This window comes from Narcine bancroftii, chromosome 3 (assembly GCF_036971445.1).
Source record: "Narcine bancroftii isolate sNarBan1 chromosome 3, sNarBan1.hap1, whole genome shotgun sequence".
Taxonomy (NCBI): Eukaryota; Metazoa; Chordata; class Chondrichthyes; order Torpediniformes; family Narcinidae; genus Narcine; species Narcine bancroftii.
In genome coordinates, this window is record NC_091471.1 from 355989105 (window position 1) to 356014672 (window position 25568).

At 41.1% G+C, this 25568-nt stretch overlaps 1 protein-coding gene across 5 annotated transcripts in view; it reads right to left on the reverse strand.

Annotated features, from left to right (window-relative positions):
* rptor (regulatory associated protein of MTOR, complex 1) overlaps positions 1 to 25568 on the reverse strand; it is a 339346-nt gene that overhangs the window by 308356 nt on the left and 5422 nt on the right. For 4 of the 5 annotated variants that reach the window (XM_069929956.1, XM_069929955.1, XM_069929958.1 and 1 more), the window contains exon 2: positions 5498 to 5600. In XM_069929956.1, the coding sequence (XP_069786057.1) occupies positions 5498 to 5600 (103 nt within the window). Of the gene's footprint in view, positions 1 to 5497; positions 5601 to 21891; positions 21920 to 25568 lie in introns of those variants that run through there. The other variant, XM_069929957.1, reaches the window with a different exon arrangement.

Genomic DNA, 25568 nt, shown 5'->3' on the forward strand with positions numbered 1-25568 from the left:
CAATAACCTGGGTTAGAATCTAACGCTGCCTGCAAAATGTTTGTACGTTCTCCCTGTGTCTCTGTGGGCTTCCTCGAGGTGCTCTGATTTCCTACCACCCTTCCAAACTTAAAGGGGTTATAAATTCATTGGTGTTTGGGCCAGAAGGGCCTGTTACTGTGCTGCTTGTCTCAATTAAAAATTAAATGAATAAGAAAAGCAACTCAGTGTTCGTAAGGACCTTAATTTACATTTGTTGAGCCAAAATATATCTCAGCACGCTGGGTACAATATTGTGGAATGGTCTACTTCAAAAACCAATGCTAGTGGTCAACCTTTTTCTTTAAAACTATTTGTTTACCAGCGGGTCATAAGCCCGTTTCCACAAGAGAAGGAGCAACCTTTTAATTTTGCCCAAAAATCAAGATTATGGAATAAATGATCAAGACAGCAAATGAAATATCAAAGTTTAGAATCAAACTGTTTCCATGGCTTGACAACTTGAGTGGATCCTGCAGTACGCAAGCCCATCAACCTTGGTTTAAGCTTGAAGATCAAAAAACTGTAAATCCAAAATATAAACAAATGCTGGGAATGTTCAGTAGGTCAGGGAACAACTGTGGAAAGACATAGTTCATGATCAGACCTATAGTCCAAGCATTTGTTTTAATTTTTTTTTATTGCCCCATCAAAAAGTATTTTTTAAAATACCTGAAAATATTGGTGTGCTCAAGGTCAAATGAATGGATGTGGTCTATTTGGACTTTCAAAAAACTTCCATAAAATTCTTCCCAAGATTATTAAACAAAATTAGATTGAGTATTGGATGTAAAATAGTAGTGGGGATTGTGATATGATTAACAAACAGAAAACAGTAGAAATAAATGGGTTAATAGAGGCTGCAATGGCCTTGGGAATGCAACATAAAGCGAGGACTTGTGAAAGGGGATATAATACATACAAATTTCCAGACAATACAAAACTAGTTTCTACATCTTCCTCACAAACCATTTGAAGACTTTTCAGGGACTCGAGACAGAATATCAAATGGAATATAACGTGGATAATTGTTGTAAAAGCAAAAGCAAAGTATGCTTTAAATGATGAGAGATTAAATGCTATTGTTCAGAGCAAACTAGGTACCCTTGGCCAAGGATACCTGAAAATGAACACGCAGGCACAAACAGTAATTAGAGAGGCAAATTGGTGTCATGGATCTTTATTGCAACGAGGACAGGGTACAACAAAAGAGACACCTTTTTCCAAATATACAGTCGTCCAGTGAGACCACAAATCTGGTCTCTGAGGAAAGACCACAATATAGGGAGTGCAGCCAAGTTTCAGGGTGATTTTTAAGACGTCTATCATAGGAGAACTGTTCTGTTTTTAAAGAAACAAGTCAAAATCCCATTGAATTCTACAAGGTTTTTATGGGGCTTGTCAAGGTGGAAAAAATACTCCTCCACCAGAAGCTACAGAATCTTTGGAATTCTCTATCTGAGAGGTATGTGGAAGCTCAGTCACAGAGTGCATTAGACTTAACAGTTTTTTCATAATTAAGAGAATTTGGTCAAAGGGGGAAAAGTTTGAGTGAAATATGAAAGTTTGCAGATGCTGTGACTGAAGTAAAAAACAATGCAGGAAAAACTCAGCCAGTCAAATAATGCACTTTATCTAGCAAAGATACATAACCAACATTTCAGGCTTGAGCCCTTCATCGAAGTATGAGCAAAATGTAGGCGGGTGCAGGAATAAAACTGTAAGGGGGTGGGGAAGGAGGAGCACAGGCTCAGAGGTAATGGGGTAGGTAAGGGAGACCACAACACAAACGGGGGGGGGGGGGGGGGTGGAGGAGGAAAGGGAGACAGAGGGATATGGAAGAAAGTGAGAGCAGGGAGTGGTCTAGCAGAAACCAGAGATGACCACGTTAATTCTATCTGGTTGGAGAGTGGCCAGACAGAATATTGATTGTGGCTCTTCCAATTTACAGGTGGCTTTGGTTTTGCAGTGCAGGAGGCCATAAACGGACATGCCGGCGCAGGAGTGGGGCGCAGTATTAAAATGGTTGACCACTGGGAGATGTCTGTCATTGATGCAGACAGACGACGGTGCTCAGCAAAGCGATCTCCCAGTCTGATTCCAGTCCCTCCGATGTAGAGAAGGCCACATCAGGAGCACAGATGCAATGAATGACTCCCGCAGATTTCCAAGTGAAGTGTTGCTTCACTTGAAAGGGCCATTTGTGGCCCTGAATAGTGGAGAGGGAGGTGGCATGGGAAAAATTGTAACCCTTCCTATGGTCACAAGGAAAGTAACAAGGGGGAGGGTTTGTGGGAAGGGATAAAAGGACAAGGGAATCAGCAGGAGTGGTTCCTACAGAAAGTGAAGAGGCGAAAGATGTGTCTGGTAGTGGGATCAGTGTGGTGACAGAAATTGCAGAGGATAACATGTTGGATGTGGAGGCTGGTGGGATGGTAGGCGAGGACAAGTGGAATCCTGTTTTTATTGCATCTAGGGGCAGAAGCACAGGAAATGGAGGAGATGCAGTTAAAAGTCTGAGTGGACCATTAACTTCTATTTAGGTTTACAACAAATGTACAGCTAAAATTGGAAGTGGCGGAGGTAAAGGAAGGAGGGATGAAAAAGTGAGCATGTAGTTGAGGATAAAGTCTTGCATCAAAATAACAAGACTAAAAAAAACATTAATTTGCAATACAGCAAGAAAGAACAACTCCGCTGAGTCAAAGCAGCTGCAGTAATATCCTCAATTTGAATCCAGGTTGCCGCTGAATTAATCAAGTTTGGCTGGGTGGGTGGGACTAAAAATTGATCACTGTGGTCTACTTTGTGGAAAACAAACAACTTTATTAAATGGTTAAGATTCAAGATCTCGCCAGTTACTGAAATGCTGAAATCAGCATTTGAACTTTAGAAAAGGACAAAAATCAACCATACCAGAGATGCCTGCAGCAATCAAATCAACCTGACCACAATCACTTTCAGGACTCAAAAGCAGATTCACTTTAGAAAAGAAATACACTTCAGGAAAGAATCCATGGTCAGAACCAGAGGATACAGGTCCATATCCAAAGTTTCAAAACCTAAAAAATTCCAAAATCAAAAAAAAATTTAGTACTGACATAGCATCTCAAATTGAAAAAAATTCACCCCGACTTGCCCAGGTGGGGCTCTGCTGGCGCCAGTTTGATAACAACAGAGCCCTGTCGTACAAAATCTTTGCTTTTGGCCAGGAAGATACCAAACGTAGCTGGATCCAAGTCTTCCGCATCAGCAACTCCACGCTCAACATCGGGTGCAGTGCCATCCACATCGAATAAGTTGCCTCAGGCTCCCAGGCAGGAGCAGGGAGGTGTCAGGGACAGGTGGCAGCAAAAGACAAAAAACCCATTGTTAATGAGGCTAATGACACTGGAGAAAACACTTGAAAAAGCCATTGAGGAGAATTTCTAGTGTTTGGTGATGGACTTATCTTCTTTTGTAAGCAGAGATCAATTTTTTTTAGTAAGTACTGAACGTTATTTTATGTGAATTTTCCTCTAGTGGCGTCATGTCAGCACTCAAAAAGCCCACCGTTGTTTTTTGTTGTTGTTTAACCGCTGGTGTGTGCATTCTGCTGATGCCACTGTGCTGTTTAGTTCCATTGTTCAAAAAATAACCAAAAAACATCTGGTCCCAAGCTTTTCGAATATGTACTAGCAAACAAAAGACCACAAGATCTTTCTGTCCCTCCCCAAACAATAATGTGTTATAACTATATCTGTCCCTACCACTTTGTTTGGTAGCTTATTCTAGGCATCTAACATCCTATCTGGGAAAAAAAAACACCCCTCCAATCCTCTTTACAGTTATCCCCTCTCACTTACTTACAAGCCCTCTAGGTTTAGAACCCCACCCTGGGCTGTGACATCCATTTTATCTACATCATCTACAAGCTCACTCCTCTGCCTTCTTTGCTCCAGGTAAAACAGTTCTAGACTATCCAGCTGCTCTTCGTGACTCAACCTCTCCAGTCCTTGCAAATATCTTTCCTGTACTCTCTCTAGCTTAAATCATATCATTCACTGAGAACCAGAGCAACATAATTTTCCAGGTACGGACTCACCAGAATCCTGCATGGCTGCATCAGGACATATCAACTCAACAAGCAGGCCACATGCGTTCTTCACCAGTCTGCTGACCTGCGTCATGAGTTTCAGGGAACTATGTACTTGTACTCCTGGGTCTTTCTCTATTCTAAACACCCAAGGTCTTGTCATTTACTGCATAAGTCCTGTCCAGGTTTAACTTCCCAAATTACATTTTGCACTTATCCAAGTTGAATCTATCCTGCCATTCCTTCGCCCCTTTCCTAGTTGATATAAATCCTACCTTAAATTGAGATGACCTTTTCAGTCCACCACACAACCAATGTTAGGGTTATTCACAAGCTTACTGTTCATGCTATTTACACATTCATATCATTAATGTCTATGAAATCCATGGCACACCACTGGCCACAGACCTCAGATCTGAAAAGCAACACTCTACCATCACCCTCTGACTGCTTCCACCAAGCCAATTGTATATCCAATTGAGTAGTTCACCCGAATCCCAAATGATCTCACCTTCCAGACTAATCTATCACATGGAACCTTATCAAAAGCCATTGCTAAAGTAAATGCAGACATCTACTGCCCTGCCCTCGTCAATCCTCTTGGCCACCTCCTCAAATAAAACTCAATTAAATTCTTTGGACAATTTCCTCAGCACAAAACCTTTCTGACTGTCCTTTAATGGTCCTTGCCTTTCCAATAGCTGTTTGGTTGAATTCTAAAGTAATGAAATAAGATGGAATATTAAAAAGATAAAACATTATTGTAATCAGTTCATGGCACAATCTAAATTTTAAAAACAGAAAATATTTTAATACACAAAATTATACAATTAAAAATCAACCAAAAGTGCCTCAAGCTGGTCCCCAAAGACAATTCATCACTACCACACATTCCTTTGTGATTCATTGTTTTGTCTCAACTGCACACTGAACTCAACTGATAGACAATTTAGTAATCATTTTCACATTCAGAACACTGAAAGATTTTTTCATTCACTGTAATTCCATTTTTAAAACGTTAATTTTATGAATTCTTGCTACAAAATCATCAACGCTTTGGAATATGCATTTTTAGATATACTAGCCTATTTTGCACTTTAATATTCTGCATGTGTAGGAGTGTCACTTGGCACAACTTTGCAAGACCAAGGGTGCATCGGTATACAAAGGAGACAGTGCACATTACTAGAATGTATTTATTTTTGAGTAATTCTGACTTCACAATTCTTAAACTGACATCAATTTGAAGGAGGCATCAAGCCCAAAACGTTAGATATATATTGTTACCTCCTCTGGGCACTGTGAGGCCTGCTGAGTTCCTGCAGCATTCTTGTATTTTTACATCAAGAAAATAATATATTTGTTGTTAAATAATACATTGACCAAGGACAAGAGTTTACTCACCTATCCAACATTCTAAACGAGCACAAGGAGTAGTTTTCACAACATCGGGAGGATCCACACCCACATTCAAGCATAGAACCAAGGCAACGCTGACAGTTTTCATCTTTAAAAAAAAATGAAAAAAATTAATTTGCAAGTTCTCATTCAATCCTCCACTGCAAAAACAAACCTAAATAACCAGTTCATTTTTACCCTCAATTTGTGCAACCAATATTAAATATGCACTTAGCAGCAATAATTCATTTTCATATAGGTTTTAGTTGGGAACTTAAAATTTTATTTGCATGGATTCATACTTATTACAGGGTCTTGCAATAAAAATTGGGGGGGGGAGGTGTAAAAAAAAAATCACGTGAAATACATCCATAATGTTTAAAAATAATCTACTCTTTAGCTTTTGTTTTTGTCACTGACCAACAAGCATTTCTTAACTCTATTAATGATTTCATTTAGAAGATTTACAACCTATCAGGTTTTTTTTTTAAATATGGACTCAAATTTTCTAAAAATTAAAAACTTATTTTAAACATTGTACAGCTAAGCAGTATTCAGAATTCATTACCAAATTACCCACATTAAAAATAATTGACAATACTGATATTGCATGCTTTATAATCTTTGGTTTATTTCACCAGCTTTTGAAATAATATTACCATGAATCTTATTTTTCTGATGACTTTCAACTCCCTTGATTTTCTCTCCCTCCTCCCGAGCACAGTGAAAGTCACTCTAAGTAGTTACCTCTTCACCAATATTCCTGCTTAATGACAACCATTCATTTACATGTTAACTACTATGAGAGATACAGACCCAGGAGAGTGGCCAGCAGAGACAGAGCTGCTCCGCGAGATCCTACTGCCAGGTCCCAAGACCAATGGCTCAGTACAGGCTTTAAACTGCTTGTTAAAAGGAGCCGGCAGTGACTTGCACTGGGCAGTGTACCAAAAAGGGGGAAGAATCCAAGGGAGCAACAGACCGCCAAAGGGCTTCAGAAACAGGGAGAACATTTTCACTCCATTTGAGAAGAAGCAAGGAGACAGCCCGACAGAACAGTGACCTTGGCAGCAGACCAGTGAGGGGTTCAGTGGCTGAAGGACCCATACAGGCTGCAGGATGTCAGTGACTTGCAGTCTAAGGGCTCACACGGGCAATGGGTTGCTGGACACTGGGTCATGGGATCCAAGTATCAGATCTGGGATCGAGAGGGTTCTCCCTTGGGCGCTGTAGGTTTGCTTCTGGAGCAGGGGTTGCCGATGGGTTGAACTGGAGTGTGTGACTGCAGAGGCATCAGAAGCTGGAGGCAAATCCATGCGTCTCTGAAGGGACTCCCTGTGGCTTCTCTTACACCCAACCCCAACCAACCAATTTTCCCCTGCAACCGTGTCTGCCTGTCCCGCATCGGACTTGTCAGCCACAAACGAGCCTGCAGCTGACGTGGACATTTACCCCCTCCATAAATCTTCGTCCGCGAAGCCAAGCCAAAGAAATTGTTAGGGATGCAGAGCCATGCTCATGGTGACTGTTCATTTGCCTTAAGGCACGTATATTACTTTTTTTTAAAAAACACATTATTACATGACAATTAAAAGGAACCTTGAAATCTTTCCATCTACCCCAACACAACACTCATGTTTTTCTGCATTTCTAGTTTAAACACTTTGCAGTAAGAGTAGCAGTGAACTGAAGGGAACACAGCCAAGGATCGCAAATAATGTCTAAACACCAAAACATGATAGGATGCTTGGTTGTATACTTGGCACACAAATAGAAACAGACTTGGATCAATAAAAAAAAGTCATCAACTAATCCATTTATTTCCCATTATCCCTACTCTAAGCTCCTAGCCACAGACAGCTATCTGATACATCAAGAGAGATATTGCCCTTTACCAATTCAATTATTCTGTTCCCCCCCCCCCCCTCATCTTCATGAGGAGGCAGTTAAACTCAGATTTTCCCTCTCCCTTACAGGATGCTGGAACAACCACAAGATGGTCCTCTCATGAAACATCATTTTAAAAATATACAGAATAGTGGTCAAAAAGCTCACATCAGTGTTGGCTCTCAGTTAAAACTATCCAATTTGTCTCATTCCCCTATTTCTGTACAATAACTAATTTCCCTTTAATACAACGTCCTATTCCTGTTTGAGAATTATAACTAAATCTGCTTCCATCACTGCGCTTGTACACCATACTCTTAAAAAGCCAAGAACTGTGCACTGCATGAACTACTTTTTCAACCTGCGCTTGCCATTTTCAGAGATTTCTGCACCCATACTCCAGGTTCCACTGCTGCTGCATCCTGACTAGAAGAGTATCCTTTATTCTATCTCATAGCTCTTCCCAAAAGCATGACCTCACATTTCTCTGCATTGAAAAGACATCTGCCATGCATATGCTCATTCCATCAGCCTATCTGCTGCAAGTTATCACCATTCCCCTCAGTTCGCAATACTGCCCGGAATTGTCATAGTCGCAAATTCAGAAATGATAGTTGGTCCCTCAAAGCTGATTGACACTGATCCCACAAATATCCTCGAGGACCACACAATGCATTATTTACCAATCTAAAACACACCTTTTTACTGTGACCCTCTGCTTCTGTTAACCCAACTTTGTACCTATGCAGTCCATGAATCATTTCTGCCTGAGACAAATGAACAGTTATGCAGTTGGGAAATTCTATGCAGCTCTTAGAATAGGTCACTAGATTGGAACAAAACTGTGGGCTGAAGAGCTTGTACCATGCTGTAGATTTCCATATTCTGTCCTTCAACCTTTCTAATAAACCTGTTAGTGATAATACAGCTAAAACCTTTCCCACCACAAAGCTGTCTCCTTTTTTTTTTGAAAAAAATTGCTAATATCCACCTGTATTGAAAGAACATTCCATGATTCTGGTCAGGGCCACTCTAGTTTGTCGTCCCTCAAAATTCTAGTAGGTGTCCATCTGGTCTTAGTGACTTAGCAAAATTTTTAATACTGTACATCTATGCAATTTTTAATGTATTGAGTGTCTCAAATGATTATCCTTTCATAATTTCCCATTCCATTTAGTACTTTAACAGTACCCTCATTTCCATCTGCAAGTTCCCATTCTCAAAAGCTCCCACTCCCAGTACTACTATTTTACAATTTAATTGCTTATCAAACACTTTTGTTTTCCATCTCCATTACCAACCAATCTTTTCTCATAACCTCCCTCGGCTTTCATTTTAATTGTTCACTTCCCCTCTGACACTTTAATGATCAGCCCACTTCTTGTTATTTACAACTCAGCATTTGTCACAATGAATTTTTTTGCCAGCTCTGGATCTGTTTGCTCTTTTACCTCTCAGGGGAATGTGCCTCAACTGCACCTGGATCATTAGGAGGTCAGAAATCCCAAACGTTTTTGATGCTGCCATGCATGAAATAGACTCTCAGGCAACTGCGGGGGGAAGGGGTCTGATTATTAGGGGGTGTTTATTTTCCTCAGACTTTAATCTATGACTGAAAACCAAAATAATGATCAACTCAAAGCTGTGAAGCCATCAGATCACTATCACTATTTCTTCAAAGGATTCAATACTCATTCTAAACAACTGCTGTCAACATGGCGGGAAGATCAACTGAGGCTTGTTCTGTTACACCTTCCATTTCAGTGATTCATGTTCTCATCAGTTTTTCTGAAAGTTTAATTTCCTTGTATTCCAACATTTTAAGTGTAGAAGTGAGAATGTAGTGTAAATGATTCAAAGTTGGGTCATTTTCTTAACTGAGCCATCTCTTCCTTTAAGGCAGCCTCCTGTTCTTTGTTTTGCCTGTTACCGTTTGGCTCCAATTTACCTCGGACTGATCCATTTTCATCTCAGTGCAATTAGTTTGCCAATTTTTTTTTTTGCATTGAGATTTGAACTAGTTACACAGTAATAATGACAATATTTCAAATCTTAAATAATCAATCAAAGTCTCTATAGAGAGGTCCTATTTTAAATTATACTTTGGTTTTCCAACTGAGTTATTTAAGCACCTGTGTACTTAAATCGAAACATCTGCAAAATAATAGTCTCTACTTTTGAAGTCATTAGTCCATCTGCACCAGGAAAAGCAAGAAATCAAAATGTTAATTCTCAAAATCCACTTGCAGACAAAAGCAAATTTAGAGTTCAAAGAATCTGAGAGAAAAAATTGTTTGCCGCTTGTTCAAACATAAATCAACTGTCATCATTCAGAAAGCACTTATCGCAAATAATGAATTACTTGATCACCCTTTTAGCAATGCTAACTGCAGAAATTGCTGTTAATCTTATGCATGTCAGCCTAATGGTTGCAGTGTTCCAAGCAATTTAAACAGTCTACTTAACGGTGTAAGATTTCTGGCTGTTTCATCCAGCTGCCATAGGATTGCAACAATTATACCTAATGGGATATCAGATCATGTGATACTCAGAAATGAGCTAGTATTTTAAATTTTAGACATGCAGCACAATAACACACCCTTCTGAGTCACAACCCCATCCACCCCCCCCCCCCACAAATATCCCATTTAACCCAGGTTTTGAAAGGTGGGAGGAAACTCATGCAGACATGGGAGAACATACAAATTCCTGACAGATAGTGCGAGATTTTACTTCTTGCGGATACTGCATGACATGCAGACTTTATTATTTACAACTTGATTGAATTCTGAGTTTTGCTGGAATTGGAAGAGCTGAAAAATCTTGTAGGATTGTAAAGCTGGAGAGGGGTTAGTAATTTGCAGTTAGGCCATGGAGGAATTTTCAGCTTTGTGTAATTAAAATTTGAGGTAGGTTGGTGAAGATGGGGGCTATAGATGAATAAGTCAATATCACTACCTACATATGATACCACTGTTAAAGTCAAATTTTAATTGTCTGAGAGGATGAGCAAATTAGGTTCTTGGGAGACACTATCTCGGAAGATCTTTCCTGGAACCAACACACCAATGGCATCATGAAGAAAGCCTCTACTTCCTCAGGAGTTTGCGGAGGAGCTAGTGGAGTTGTTCAAGTGAACCGGTACGGACTTGAAGGGCCGACATGGCCTGTTTCCGTGCTGTAAACGGTTATATGAACCTGGGTCGCTGGTGCTGTAATAATAGCACTAACTGCACCTCCCTATAGCTATATAAAAATGCAAAACACTGTGTGGCAACACCACTGAGATTTCTACAATACAATATAATTATGGCAATGTCTTGAGCCACTTTTGGTATCTGCACTGTAAAGAAGAGAACATGTTACAATTTACAACAACCAAATGTAGATCTTCAGAAAGTGGACAAGACTAAATTCTGTATTGTTATTATTTTTAAGTCAGTGGACTTTTAAGGCACAAAAGGACAGTTCAGTCCCTCTCATTAATGCCAGCCCTACAAATCAACTATCAATTTCATCACAAAGGACAGAACCCATTTTTCAGTAATTTATTATCCATGGCTCCACTGTGCTTTACATTCAGATCTAAACACTACATTGAAAATACCCTCACCTTAAATTTTACGTATACTTGCTGACCATTGTAATACATATAAAATGAGAGAAAAATCCATCTCCAATCTTACTAGCTAATATCAAATGGGTAACATGTATAATATGACATGTACAAATGTGTCTGTAAAGTTACTGACAGATGATCCACAAGATGAAACTTGGAGCTTAAGGTAGTCTGGAAAAGAAGATCTAAAAATAAGTCATTCAAAATACACCTGTTCACTTGCCCATATATTCCAATTGTTCCACATCTCTGGAATCTCCTATCTAACCTCCTGAGCTCAATATGAGCTCAATTTTAACACTTCAGAAAATGTAGACAGGTACATGGATGGAAGGAGTAAGGAGGGATAGAGAATGGATACAGGTCAGTGGCACTAGACAGAATAGCTCAGCACAAAGGGCCTGTTTTCTGTGATGTTCTAAGCTAATTGCATCTTTACTAAAGAGGCAATGAAGTTACTGCAACCAAGACCGTATTTTAAAAAGGTTACCATGACTTCTGTGTTTAAATTGTATGCATCTATTTATAACTCCCAGGATATATCCTTTTTTAATCCCTTTCTCAAGGGATTAAGATCACACTCCTTACACCTGTGCACATACACCCCAGATCTTTGATCTTGGTTATTGCTTAACCAGATGTGGTCCCGTTACACAAATCTCTAGGTGACAAACTTCACCTATCCTGCAAAGTAAGCTTTTGCATACTGCAGGGGTGGCCAAACCATGGCTCACAAGTCACATGCATCTCCTTGGCATATTCAGTGCAGCTCGCGGAAATCCATTGGATGATACAGAAATCGCACGAGCCTGTGCTCACAATGGCAGCTTCAGTGGCTGTGGCTTGCAATCGCATGATTGTTATGGCTCTCGAGCATCAGAAGTTTATCATATGTGGCTCTTGTGTTGAGCAAGTTTGACCACCCTTGCTACCTCCTGTTAACTCCATAAAAAAATTATGTACACCTCATGCAATTATATTTACACATCACACTGTATTAAATATTTGTGGCTTCACCAATCCAGATGCATAGATTTGAATCAAGATGAGACAATCAGAGAGGCAAATGGCTACAAACCCAGGAATCCCAACAAAACTGAGTTCTGCTAGTCGATTGCACCTTGCAACAGATTTTGAATGATCACGTCTAAAGATGAGCTAGATCTGAAACTTGCACTCTCCATGGGTGAATGCCTGCAGTTAAAATTTAGATTAGACCCATGTCTCAAAATGATACCTGAAACTGTATCATGAAAATATGAGAAAAATTGATACATTTAGTGGATATAGTAGTAACTGATTCATAGTTTTTAAAAAAATATGAATAGTTTAAAATATTAAATATTTCCCCCAATTTTTCTGAGGCACCTCAAAACTTCCTTGCCACCCTTTTGGACATCCATTTTTAGATTCAGGAATCAGTGGTGATCACACAGCTGAAGAACCATAGAATATTTCTCCAAATAAAATTGTAAAATTAATGCAATCAGCCACTACATTTACATCTTCTCTAACTCAAGAGTAGTGACCAGGATTCTTTATAATTTCCCAAGTATTTTCCTTGGAAGAAAGTGTTTTAAAAAGTGTTAAACATGCAAAGAAATGCATCATTCAAATTATCAATCGACCAGTCAATCCTGTTACATATCCTTTAGCTTCACATCCAAATTCAGTACTGCAAAAATACACTCTACTGTTGTGAATTCTGAACCAGCCTGCAGACTTCACTTCCATTCAACATTTGTCTGTAATTGTCTCACCAACACTCAGATCATCTTCCTCAACATTTGTATGCTACAATTCCTCACAATTATCTTGACAATGGCATTCTTTCAAGCCATCAACTTTTAAGAAGTTCCAGCTTTCAGGCTCCAAAATAAAAATAATGTTGTAATCTTATGCTGATGTTAATTTTAAAAGACTAGAGCTTGCTGAGAGATTCCAAGTTCAATTGGACAGGAGGAGTACCCCAAATTTTGGATTCCAAAATAATTACAAATGTCCCAAATTGGCTAGCAGCTTTTTGCCACAGATGTGCTGGTGATCCCGACCTTAAAATGCAAATCTTCTAAAAGTGGTCACAGATATGGATAGGATAGTTTAAAATGCATTTGTTATACATGTTATACAGGGCAAAGCAAAACGTAGAAGAGTTATGATGTCATGTTGTATTGTACTGGAACATAGGAGGCTAAGAGATGACTTCATAGAAGTTAAGAAAATTATGAGGGGCACAGATGAAATAGCCAGACTTGCTTTTCTATGGGCAGGGGAGTCTAGAGCTAGAAAGCAGGGGATCAAGGTGAGAAAGGAGAAAATTAGAAGAGATTTGAGGAGTAAATCTTTTCATACAGAGGTGGTAAATATATGGAATGAGCTGACAAAAGTGTGTTGGAGGTAGATGCAATTACAACCTTGGAAAAAGCATTTGGACAGATATTTTGACAGGAAAGGAGTAAAGAGATATGGATCTAATGTGGATGAATGGGATTAACAGTTATCACAGCCAGATTCAAAAGGACTAATTTTCGTGCTGTACAATTTTATGATTATAACTTTGTAATTAAATATTTATTCTGCTATCTTATAAAGAAATGAAATGACAATAAATTTAATTAAGGAACTTCCATCAGTCCTTCACAAGCAGATAAATGTCCTGTAAATCTCATTATACCCAATTCATTCTTGATAAACATTAGGCCGGGGCAAGTGATCCTCCATTGATAACCTGCTCAAATCTACTGTAAATGGGACAAAGGAGTTTCTGAATAAATTCAAGGTCAAAGTCAAAAACTTTCAACTACACTGTGATTTAAGTTTATAATCGATAGGCATCAATGAAGGTTTAAAATTAAAAAATGAAGCAGAAGTACTTTTTTTAAAAAACATATGCAACTCATTCTGGCCCCTGTAGCACTGCATTTCACCAGAGCTTCCAATTAAGAAATTCACACATCTGCAATGCAGTTTGTGATGAATAATTCATAAGAATATAAATTTCTCTACCCACCATATCCATCTGATTTCATATGAGCCAGAAAATAAACTTTTTATTAAATAATGCAAAACTTGTTGCATAAAGAGTCAGTGAATAAACAATTATTTCAGAAGCATCTGCAGGATTTGCTACCATACTTGGATAAAGATTGGGGGGGGGGGGGGTAAAATCAGCTTTAAATCTCAAGTGTGGAAGTTTTACTAAACAGGTAACAACTTCACATGCTTAGCTCAGCAACAAAAAAAAAGCCAAACTGTCTTCCTGAATTTGACTGCTATCCAAGTCATCTCTGTTGACAAGAATGATAATAAATGCATGATAGCATCCTTGATGGCCTCCAAAACTTTCTATCTTCAAGGGACTCTCAAACTTCAGCTGTAGAAATCAGATTAAGCTCCACAACTGTAGCCTATATAGAACAATACAGCATAGTACATGCCTCGATGTGCCGACCTATAGATCACTTCCTTAACCCCATAACCCTCTATTTTTCTTTCATCCACGTGTTTGTCCAGGAGTCTCTTAAATGCCCCCAATGTTTCAGCCTGCACTATCATCCCTGGCAAGGCATTCCAGGCACCCACAACTCTCTGCATAAAAGAACACCCCTGATGACTCCCCTAAACTTCCCTCCCTTCACTTTGTACATGTCCTTTGGCATTTGCTGATTCTGTCCCCCCTCATGATCCAGGAGAGGCATCTAGGCCTCTCAATCTTGTAGACCTTTATCAAGATATGGGGAGAAGGCAGGTAGGTGGAGTTAGGTCATAAATTAGATCAGCTATGATCGTATTGAATGGCGGAGCAGGCTCGAATGGCCATTTTTGGCCTACTCCTGTTCCTACTTCCTATGTTCCTATGTAAGTCTCCTCTCATCCTTCTATGCACCAATGAGAAAAGTCCCAGATTTGCTTCCCCTTGCCTCATAAGACTGGTTTCCCAATCCAGGCAACATCCTGGTAAATCTCCTCTGCACCCTCTCCATAGCTTCCACATCCTTCCTATAAATGAGTGACCAGAACTGAATACTCCAAGTGTGGTCTTACCAAAGATTTATAACAAGACCTCTACTCCCAAATTCAATCCCCCATTAATGACTCCCAGCATTTCCTAGGCCTTCTTATTTATCCTATCAATCTGTGCGGCAACCTTGAGGAATGTTTGGATTTGCACCCCAAGGTCCCTCTGTTCATCCACTCTCTTAAGACCGTTAACTCTGTACTTAGCCTTCTGGTTAGTCCTTCCAAAATGAATCACCTCACTTATCTGGATCAAAATCCATCTTCCACTTTACTCCCCAACTCTGCATTTGGTCTATGTCATCTTGTAACCTTTTCATCCACAACTTCTCCAATCTTTGTTTCATCCACAAACTTATTGACCCATCCATCCTCTTCTTCATCCAAATCATTTATACAAATCACAAAGAGCAGGGGAGGGTGTTCCAGAACAGTTCCCTACAGCACTTCACAATCACCAACCTCCAGGCAGAATACTTTCCTTTCACTACTTTCTTCCTACAAGCCAATTCCCATATTTTCACTCACACACACACACACACACACACACACACACACAGGTAACATGCAGAAAATAAAAAAATATTTGTATAATGCACACGCATATACCTCACTGGTGTAGCATTCTAAATTTTGACTGAAAAAAAATGAAAGCAATTTGCATTTGAAATGCGCCAAGAGACAAAACGCATTACCAATATCTGCCACAGTTAATCTCCCACAATTAACACCTAATCAACTTCATAGCCAAAGGTGCCAATCACCCATTATATCGATGATATCCTGCTGCAACACATTAACAAGCTTTGGAGAGGTCATTAAATAGATCAAAAACAGCCTTCAGAGTTGAGCAGGATTTTAAAATTTAATTCTAATTGCTGTCTCAAATCAAGAGGCACTTGATGTCCTCCCTCAGGGGACATTTCTGGGCAATGCCCAGCTAGAAAGTCCAGTTTATAGGAATACCATGGCATTCAGTAAAAAGAGACATTCCCAAGACAAAATTTCCCACACCCAGTATAAATTGTGCACGGTTCTTTTAATGCCGCTATTACATTCTCATGCTGCCTGTAACTTTCCTGCGCTCGCTATAAATCGCCAGTACATCTTTCCCACAGCCATTATAAATTGTGCTCGTTCTTTCAATGCCGCTATTGTATTCCCACGCTCACTATATATTGCCGGTCTGACTTTTCCCACGCCTACTATAAATTGTGTGCATTCTTTCAATATGTAAAATATTCTCATAGCACACACATAATGCTCCCATTATATGCATAACATTACGGTAGTATAAAAACTAACTGAAAATCAAAATACACTTTGAGAGCATTTGAATGGGCAACCAAGTAAACAATTTAGATGCCTCTTACAATTGTTGTGAACCCCTTTTTTTAAAAAATGGGGCTCTAATTATGCACTGCTCTGAAAATTCTTTGCTGGAATTAGTTAATGTATTAAAACTCAATTATTTCAAAATATACTTGTATCAAAAGTTGTGTCAATGAGCAAAAAATCTGCATCAGAACTGTCATTACAGTGGAAAATTTTAAACCAAGTGGTGTCAGCAGTTTTTTTTTGGACACAAAATGCTTTGCAAGCAACAAATTGAACTGTGAAATTTGCAATGTTAAGGATTCTTCTTTAGGTGAAGAATAAAGTTTTTTTTCAGTTGTGCAACAAATTTTGCAAATTAAAAGTGTTTATACACAAAGCATGCCCCTTCTTATCTCCAACACTGACTCCCAAAGTGTATACATATCAAAAAAAGCAAAGTTGAACTTGTGCAACTCAGAGGGAACTAATATTTTCTCATGTTTGCATTACAGACACAATTGATACAAGTCCGTTGGAGTTTATGCACCAGGCCACTCAACTCTAAAGCTCTAAAGTTTAATGTCCAAATATTTGCCAGGGTCTAATTTCAGGACCAAAATTCAATTCAAATCAAAATGAAGATGTTCATATTTTCCAAAATCAAGTGGAATATACTTCCTGGTGACTCAATCAGTAAACAACCACAATCAAGATACAACCAACAATCATTTCCTGAACAATGCATATTTCCAACTGAAGAAAAACCTCAAAATCATGTTGAAGTATGGAGCTATTTGTACACCTTCCAAGCCTGTGAGAAATCTGCATGGCTCTATCAATTAGAAATATTAAGGTCATCCTTCCAATTCCATCAGATGAGGGATATAAAGCTATCAAACAGTGAAGATAAAACATTACACTCCAGGACAAACAGGTTTACAAATTCTCAGAATTCATTGTCATGAACATGTCACAAAATATTTTGTGGAAGTGTTACGATGCAAATATTGTTATAATTACATTTCATAAATAAATAAATAGGAAGTGACGTGGTCTCTGTGGTTCATTGACCATTCAGAAATCTGATGGCAGAAGGCATCCTTGGGCCACTGGATGCTAGTCTTCAGGCTCCTGTACCTTTTTCCTGATGGTAGCAAGGTGAAGAGGTCATAGCCTGGGTGGGGTAGGGGTCCTTGAGGACAGAGACTACTTTCTTAAGACACTGCCTCTTGTAGATTCATCATTTCTAGTGCAGCAAATAAATACTCAGGGAAGAAAGCAATTCCAAGTGGTTGACAACTCAACAGTGGACTTGGTACACCATAATCATTTTGTGAAAATGTTACATTAATTACACCACTCCAAATGCAGATCTCATTATCTGCAGTGATAACAGAATTATGAGAAAGTTAAGATTATATGTTAACTGAAAATAAAAGGACTGAAGTGCCAATTGAAATTATACAAAACCTTAAAAGCCATATATTCAGAAATGTGCTTTAATGAATAAAATTGAAGTTGTTAAGATTGCCAAATGTTGAATTGACATACACATAAAGTTGGCAGTTAGTTCTTCAGAAGTCTGGAAAAGCTATTTGGAATTGCTATGTATACATCTTTTTTGTGTGTAGGATGTAATGTGTGCCTGTGTACCTACTATGGTCCTGAGAGCCACTGTTCTGTCAGGTTGTATACGGACATGCTCAATCAGATGATAAAACTTGAAGTTTTTGAGAGGATATTGCTCACATAAATTGACAACAGTAACTGTTTTAAACGTGCTTTAGTTCAGTCACCCAAACTGTTCAAATACAAGAAATCGTTGATAGCCTCAGTCCATCTATGTTCCACATTCTGACAATGAAAAGCACGTAACAAAGTCTTGAGCCGAGTACATGTTAAGTTTTGTCATACGTAACCAGATTGACTTCAATTCTTTGCCTGAACTTGACAGATAGATTAGATTTTAATAAACAACGTCAACACCTAAAGAGCTTTTCACTAAAATCCTCAGCAGTTAAATGACTGGCGAGGGCAAGGAAATAATCACTTTCCTGAATCACTGACTTTTCTATGAGAAAGCAACATCTGCATGTTAGAGTTAATTAGCCCCAATCCTTCCCTTGCACTAGAAATGCAAGAAAACCTACAGTGTAATACCAAATGCATCATTGCCCAACCAGTCACATGCCCAAGTACTTAATGTTTCTGATATCCAGCAATCATTATCCAGAATCCCATTTCAGCCATGCAACACATGACTACACCCCCCAGCATTGCTGGCCCCAAGTAACTCACATCATACGAGATGCACTTATTTAAAACAGTCATGCATTGATGGAGCCCCAAGGACATTCATGAAAGTTTGCCCAATTCAATCTGACCCAAGACTGAAGACTTCAAATTATTTTTTTCTCAACAAACCCCATCCAAACTAGTGACCTCTGATCAGGTCACCAAGGTCTCATGCAATCCTGCCAATACACCAATTTGACGAACATCTAAAACCCTGTTCATTGTTACTGTTACAAAGGTTGACAAAAAAAGGTAGTGTAAATTAATATAAAATACTTGGGATTTAGAGTCAGAGAACGTAGGATGTAGGATGAATAACAATGGATTAAAAGCAGGCTGCAAAACAGAAAATGGACAAATAATTAAATGCAGTTACTGAACTGGATCAAAAGACGGAATGTGTGATGCCATTGAAACCAATGCTGGGACAGATGTGCATGAACCTTTGGACTTGCAAATCAGATGTCCAACTGCAAAGAATTTGCAGAAGCGTCGAGCTTTGAGAGAAGCAATATAATTAACATTAACCCTATGGCACATCAGTAAACATGGTCAGTGGATGTGAATTTAAAAAATACATCTTGGAAAAGTGCAACGAGATGCATTTTTGAGAAAGTAATATGGTAGCTTAATTATTATTCCATTATTCATCAAATACTTGGAAACTCTTGATGAGTTGAGCTACTTTCAGGTTCATTCTCTGCGAAGAATGCGCCTGCAGAAACAGATTCAGACCTGTGGAATGGTCGTTAAGTGGTAGTGCTAAAAGTGCAGTGCTGGCCACCTGAAACGGACAGCTGCACAGGAGGCGTCTCGGAGTGCACTCCAGCTCCCTTCGGGATGTCAGGGCTGGGGCGGCCGGCTCTGGGGGACAGGGCTGGGGCGGCCGGCTGTCAGGCACTCGCCAGCTGATTGTCAGCCGCTTTCAGGCGGCTGCATTCAGATACCTGGGGGCCTTTAGTGCTCCGGTGATTATCCCTCTCGGAGGAGGGTTGGAAAGTGCTCCTCGGAGGCACCTCCTGCTCTTTCAGGTGGCCTCCTGACAGCCGCATAGGGGTAGAATATGCAGCTTTACATCAGGGTATTTTGGCCACCGAAAAGTGCCTTTAGAGGAGACAATTCACAACCATTGAAATCCAAGTGAAAATCTATTAAAATGTAAATTTTAAAAAAGGTTAATTTCTGGGAGAAATTTTTTTAATAATGCATTAATGCCCTCTGTGCTGCAGGCAGTTCTGGTCTGAATTTTGCCAAACTCTGGGAGACATTCAGAAAAATTTTCAAAAATCATACCATAATTGAGATACACTATCAATTTTAAAAGACGAGTATACTTTTTAAAGTGAAAAGGCCAAATTCTGCAAATATTTGATGGCACATGTAAAAACAGCTTACCACTTTTTTTTTTTAAAAAAGCAATCTGAATCAAGGGACAATAAATAAGATGGTCACTGATTTTTTAAAAATTTCACCAAGACAGGAGAGAGAACACGGAACCTGCAACACATAAAGCAGTTCACATAAAAGACATGCTATTAAGGGGGAAATGGGCAAGGATGAAAAGGGATAAAATAATAAAAATATTGCAGGTAGCTGCAATAGGCTGGGAATTAATGGAGCACAAGTAGGTCAGTTGGATATTGCCTGAGCTACCAAGAGTATTTTATATTATAATACATCAGAATAAAAAAGAGCTGAGAAAAAAAAAATTCCAGTCCAAAATGTCTTGTTTGGACACTGAAGTTATTTCCTAAATTGACTTCCAATGTTATGCAAGGTCACCCTCCTTTCCAGCTTAGGTACCTAATAGCCATTCTTTCTTCATAATTACGTAACACCTTGCCACTTCAATATCTCAAAGTTTTCTGCTGCGAACTTGCGAGAGTGAGGTGGGCGACAGGAGGGTGAGAGATTAGAAATCGCATTAGGACCCAAACCCTGACAGAACTTCCACAAGCATTTGTCGAGCTATACTGCACGATGATAAAAAGATACCTTAGCCCATATCCCAAGCATGTTAATCAACTTTACACAATGAAAATGCTCCACTAATTTTATCAAGGGAAATAAATGTTATTGCAGAGGCCATGTGTAAATGAAATGGTCTCCAAATTGCAGCATCCATAGCCAGAGATCGCATCTAAAAGTATAAAATGTTTATTTTGCTCAGGTCTTAACCCTTTCTGGACATTTTTAACTTTTCATAATACATATATACTCCAGACAGTGTCCATGGGTAAACTACAGTACAAACATCAGTATGAACCAGTTGGTGGTTGGGAATAAATCTGGTCCCAGAAAACTGGGTCAGTGAGTATAGTCACTTGTTGGTAGTTGGTGAAAACAGGGACCCAGAGTCCAAAGGGTTAAAAAGAACTTTATTTGATGTTCCACGTGCAGTGCAGAGGCATGGAACTGTTAAAGATGCAAGTTTGGTTTGACAATAACACACTAGTTTCCTGACATTATTTTGATTTTCAAGCAAAAGTAACAAAGACATTCCCAAATATGACAGCATGTCAACACATCCTAGAAACATGGGGCATTAGAAATCCTGGGACACCTGTTTCTGGAGTTCAGAATGGCTCAGTCACATAAGTAACAATGGCGGGATTAAATTACTGCTCTACACAAAATGCCTCCACAGTTTAAGAACACAGCGGGTTTCCAAACCCTGCCTAATTCCATCCAAGACAAAAGATTGAAAGTAGAATCCCAATATGGCACACAGTATTAATACTTGCATAAAGGACAAAAAAAAATACACAAGTTAATACAAATTAATGTCATGTTTACAAGCAATTTAAACCCCATTTCTAATTTATTTTGATTCTGAATCTAACCCCACTTAAAGATAATTTGATTGATTAGAAAAAGATGGCTGATTAAATAAAAGGACAATGGAGTGCTCAGGCAAGATTAAAACATTAGTGTCCTGTAATTGTAAAAATGCTCCTCCCACCTAGTGAATCTACATTACACATTTAAAAAATGTTTGATTGTATAAACACAGCTCCACAAGATAGTATTGCTCAAAAGTTCTTGCATCATGTATATAATTCTAAAATTCCAATAATTTTACTTGAAACTGCTTCTAAAAGCAATTAGCCATGCCGACAATTGAAAATAAGACAGCAAATTCGTGTTTATTACCATCAGATTGGACAAGCACAAAACGTTTCTCTGGACCAACAGTCCACACAATACACTGGACATAATATTCACATATACACAGAAAGATACAATTTTAAATAAATGTACTCACGTGCTGGCAAAGAAAGACTCAACCACCACATTGAAAGTTGTTAATGACTTCTTATTCAAATTCAGCGCGCACCCCTTTAAAGGCAGCATAAGCTCAGTCACCTCGTGCATTGTGACGTCATAATCGCTGCCCCAGGCGTGCGCTGGGCAGGAGACTTGAGGCAGGGAGAAACCCTGACAGCGGCATCTTCCCATGGCTGCCTCATGGCATTACACGTGGGGCCGGTTCGCCATGAGAGAGTGCACCGCCACACAACCTCTCCCCCCCCCCCACCCCACCCAGAACCAGCTATGTGTCCTGGCACTTGGGCGGGTGGTCTCAGCATTTGGGCATGGCCGTTGGCACTGGCCGTGATAGGTCTAAGTGCGCCGCCTTCAAACGGTCCACGGTGAAAAGTTCGTCTTTACCCCCGTGCCCAAAGTGAAAGTCTTGCCGGGCCGCTGGAGAACCTTGTACGGACCTTCGTACGGACGTTGTAAAGCTGCCTTGTGTGGACCGCGCCAAACAAATAACAAATTCTGCCGAGTCCAGCTCTTTGGGATGATTTTTCAGCCAAACGCCATGATGTGAGGAAGGCAGGGGGGGGGGGGGCTAGCAAGGATAGTTTCTTACGGAGATCTGCCAAAAGGTTCGCGTGCTTGGGCATGACGTTGGGCTCCAGGCCAAAGAACTCACCGGGCAGCGAGAGCGGCGTGCCGTAGACCAGTTCCACAGAAGATGCCTTGGGTGCTGTTCTGATGCAGAGGAAGACCCAGAGCAGTTCATTTTCCCAGCCTGGGCCGGTGAGGCGAGCCATGAGGGCGGATTTTATATAATGATTAAACCTCTCCGCCAAACCATTTTCTTGGGGGTGGAAGGTTCACCAGCTGAGCCAAGAGCGCAGAGGTGAACTGGGCGCCCCTGTCACTGGTGATATGGACCGGTACTCCAAGCCTAGCAATCCAATGACTGACTAGGTTCCTGGCACACATCTCTGCAGAAGCCTCTTTGATGGGAATGGCCTCTGGGCATCTCGTGGTCCGATCGACTATTGTGAGAAGGTAGCGTGCTTCTCTGGACACCAGCAGGGGACCTACGACGTCAACATAGATGTGCTGAAATCTCCACACCACCGGGTCGAATTGCTGGATTGGGGGCCTGCGTATGCCGGTGGACCTTGGAGACCTGGCACCTGGTTCAGTTCCTCACCATCTCAGCCACCTCCTTTTTGAGCCCATGCCACACAAACCGCTCTGCCACCATTTGTACCGAAGTCTTCACTGAGGGGTGGGCTAGGTCGTGAACGAAGCTGAAAACCCTCGCCCTCCACTGCGGTGGGACTACCAGGCGGGGCGAGCCGGTGGAGACGTCGCAGAGCAGCATGTTGGGGCTGTTGGGCAACTGAATGTCCTGGAGCTCAAGGCCAGAGATTGTGGTCCGGAGAGCCTGAGTCTCTGTGTCCAGCTTCTGGACCTGTGCCAACTGTGTGTAGTCAAGGCCAGGGGCAAGAGCGTTGATCGCTGGATGAGAGAGCGCATCCTCCACAACGTTGTCTTTGCCTGCCCTGTGCCAGATGTTGGTGGTGAACTCCGACACGTAGGAGAGGAGGCACTGCTGGCGAGCAGACCAGGGATCTTTCGCCATCGCGAATGCCTTTGAGAGGGGCTTGTGATCCGTGAACACCATGAAGGGCCTGCCTTCCAGAAAGTATCGAAAGTGCCGGATGGCCAAGTACAGCGCCAGGAGTTCCCAGTCGAAAGCTCTGTACTTGAGCTCTGGCAGGCGCAGCTGTTTGCTAAAGGCGGCCAGCGGGTGCCACTGTCCGTTGAGCCACTGCTCAAGTACACCCCCTACCTCCATGGCTGAGGTGTCCACCGAGAGCACCGTGTGTGTGCCTCCGGCCGTAGGTGCACCAATAGAGTTGTGATGCCGTGGGCCTCCTTTGTTGTGGCAAAAGTGGTCTCTGCCTCCTCTGACCAGGTCAGGACTTTCTCCTTAGTGGCGATCAATGCAAACAGCGGTCGCATGGTGTGGGCGGGGCTGGGGATGAACTGATGATAAAAATTCACCATCCCCACAAATTCCTTCAGGCCCTTGAGGGTGGTTGGCTTGAGGAACCGCTGAATGGCTACAACGTTCTCTGGCACCGGGACACCACCTGCTGCCGAGATGGTGCCCCAGGAACTGCAGTGTCTGCTTGCCGAACTGGCACTTGGTCACGTTGACCATGAGGCCAAACTCCACCAGTCGGGCAAACAGGGTATGGAGGTGGGCCTTGTGCTCTTCGTGGTTGCAGCTGATGATAAGGGTATCGTCCAGGTAGACAAACACAAAGTCCACTGCATCCATGAGGCACTGAAAAGTCTGGGCCGCGTTCTTGGAGCCAAAAGGCATACGCAGGAATTCAAAGAAGCCAAAGTGGGTGATGATCGCCATCTTGCCGATGTCCTCGGGGTGGACCAGGATCTGATGATACCCCTGCACCAGACTGACCTCGGAGAAGACTTGCACATCGTGGAGATTGGCAGGGAAGTCTTGAATGTGTGGTACTGGGTATCTGTCCGGTGTGGTTGTATCATTCAAACGCCGGTAATCGCCGCAGGGTCTCCAGCCCCCGGAGGATTTGGGGACCACGTGGAGAGGAGATGCCCAGGTGCTGTCCGAGCAACGGACGATCCCCAAATCCTGCAGCCAGGAAATCTCCTTCTTTGCCAGCTGCAGCTTCTCGGGCATCTGGGCTTGGCATGCAGCGGGGGGGGACCCTGTGTGGAGATATGGTGGTATACCCCGTGCAGAGGTAAGGTGGCCCTGAATCGCAGTTGAAGGATGGAGGGGAACTCATGGAGTATGTTCGAATACTCATCCCTGGAAGTGGCGATCTCGGGCCTGCAGGCGTTCGTGGTGTCCAGGCGCATCGAATGGAAGGTGCGAACATTGACCAGCCTCTTGCCCTTCATGTCGACCAACAGTCCGTGTGCCCTGAGGAAGTCAGCCACTAACAATGCAGTACCCGCCGAGGCTATTTCTCTTTCTCGATCTGGATCTGCGCCCTGCAGGTACCGAAGGTCTTGATGGCAGAACCTTTGGCTGCCCACAGGGTGGGACCACGAGATCGGGAGTCACAGCCATCAATGGTGGCTGACCAGGTCGTTTCCCCTGTGCTTTCCCAGCACAGTAAATAACAAATATGCAACTGAATATTGGGCCTACATGTGCACCAAGGCTGGAGGCTTCCTCAAACTGCTGCGACTCATCAATTTCCCCAACACAATCCACAAACTAAGACCACCTCTCAATGTCAAAATACAGTAAAACCCGTTATCCAGAATTCAGGTAACCAGCAAAAGAATACAATTTTTAAATTAAAATAATAAAGGATAAAATAATAGATAAAAAATACACAACTTTAAAATTATAAAAGTAAATATTCTATGAATTAATACAATCCTTTAGTGAAGATGGGAGCGGAGGGCCTTCACTGTGCGTTGCTTGTTTGAATAAAGTTGTGTGAAACAGCAATGGCGTCGCCCAGAATGAAGAGCTGGTTGATGCCGCTCGCTGTTGGGTAACTCACTTAAGCGTCCTTATTTAAATTTAGAGATACAGCACAGTAAAAGGCCCTTTTGGCCTCAAGCCCATGCTGCCCAATTACCCCCAAATGACCTAAAACCTGTTTTGAACAGTGGGAGGAAACTGGA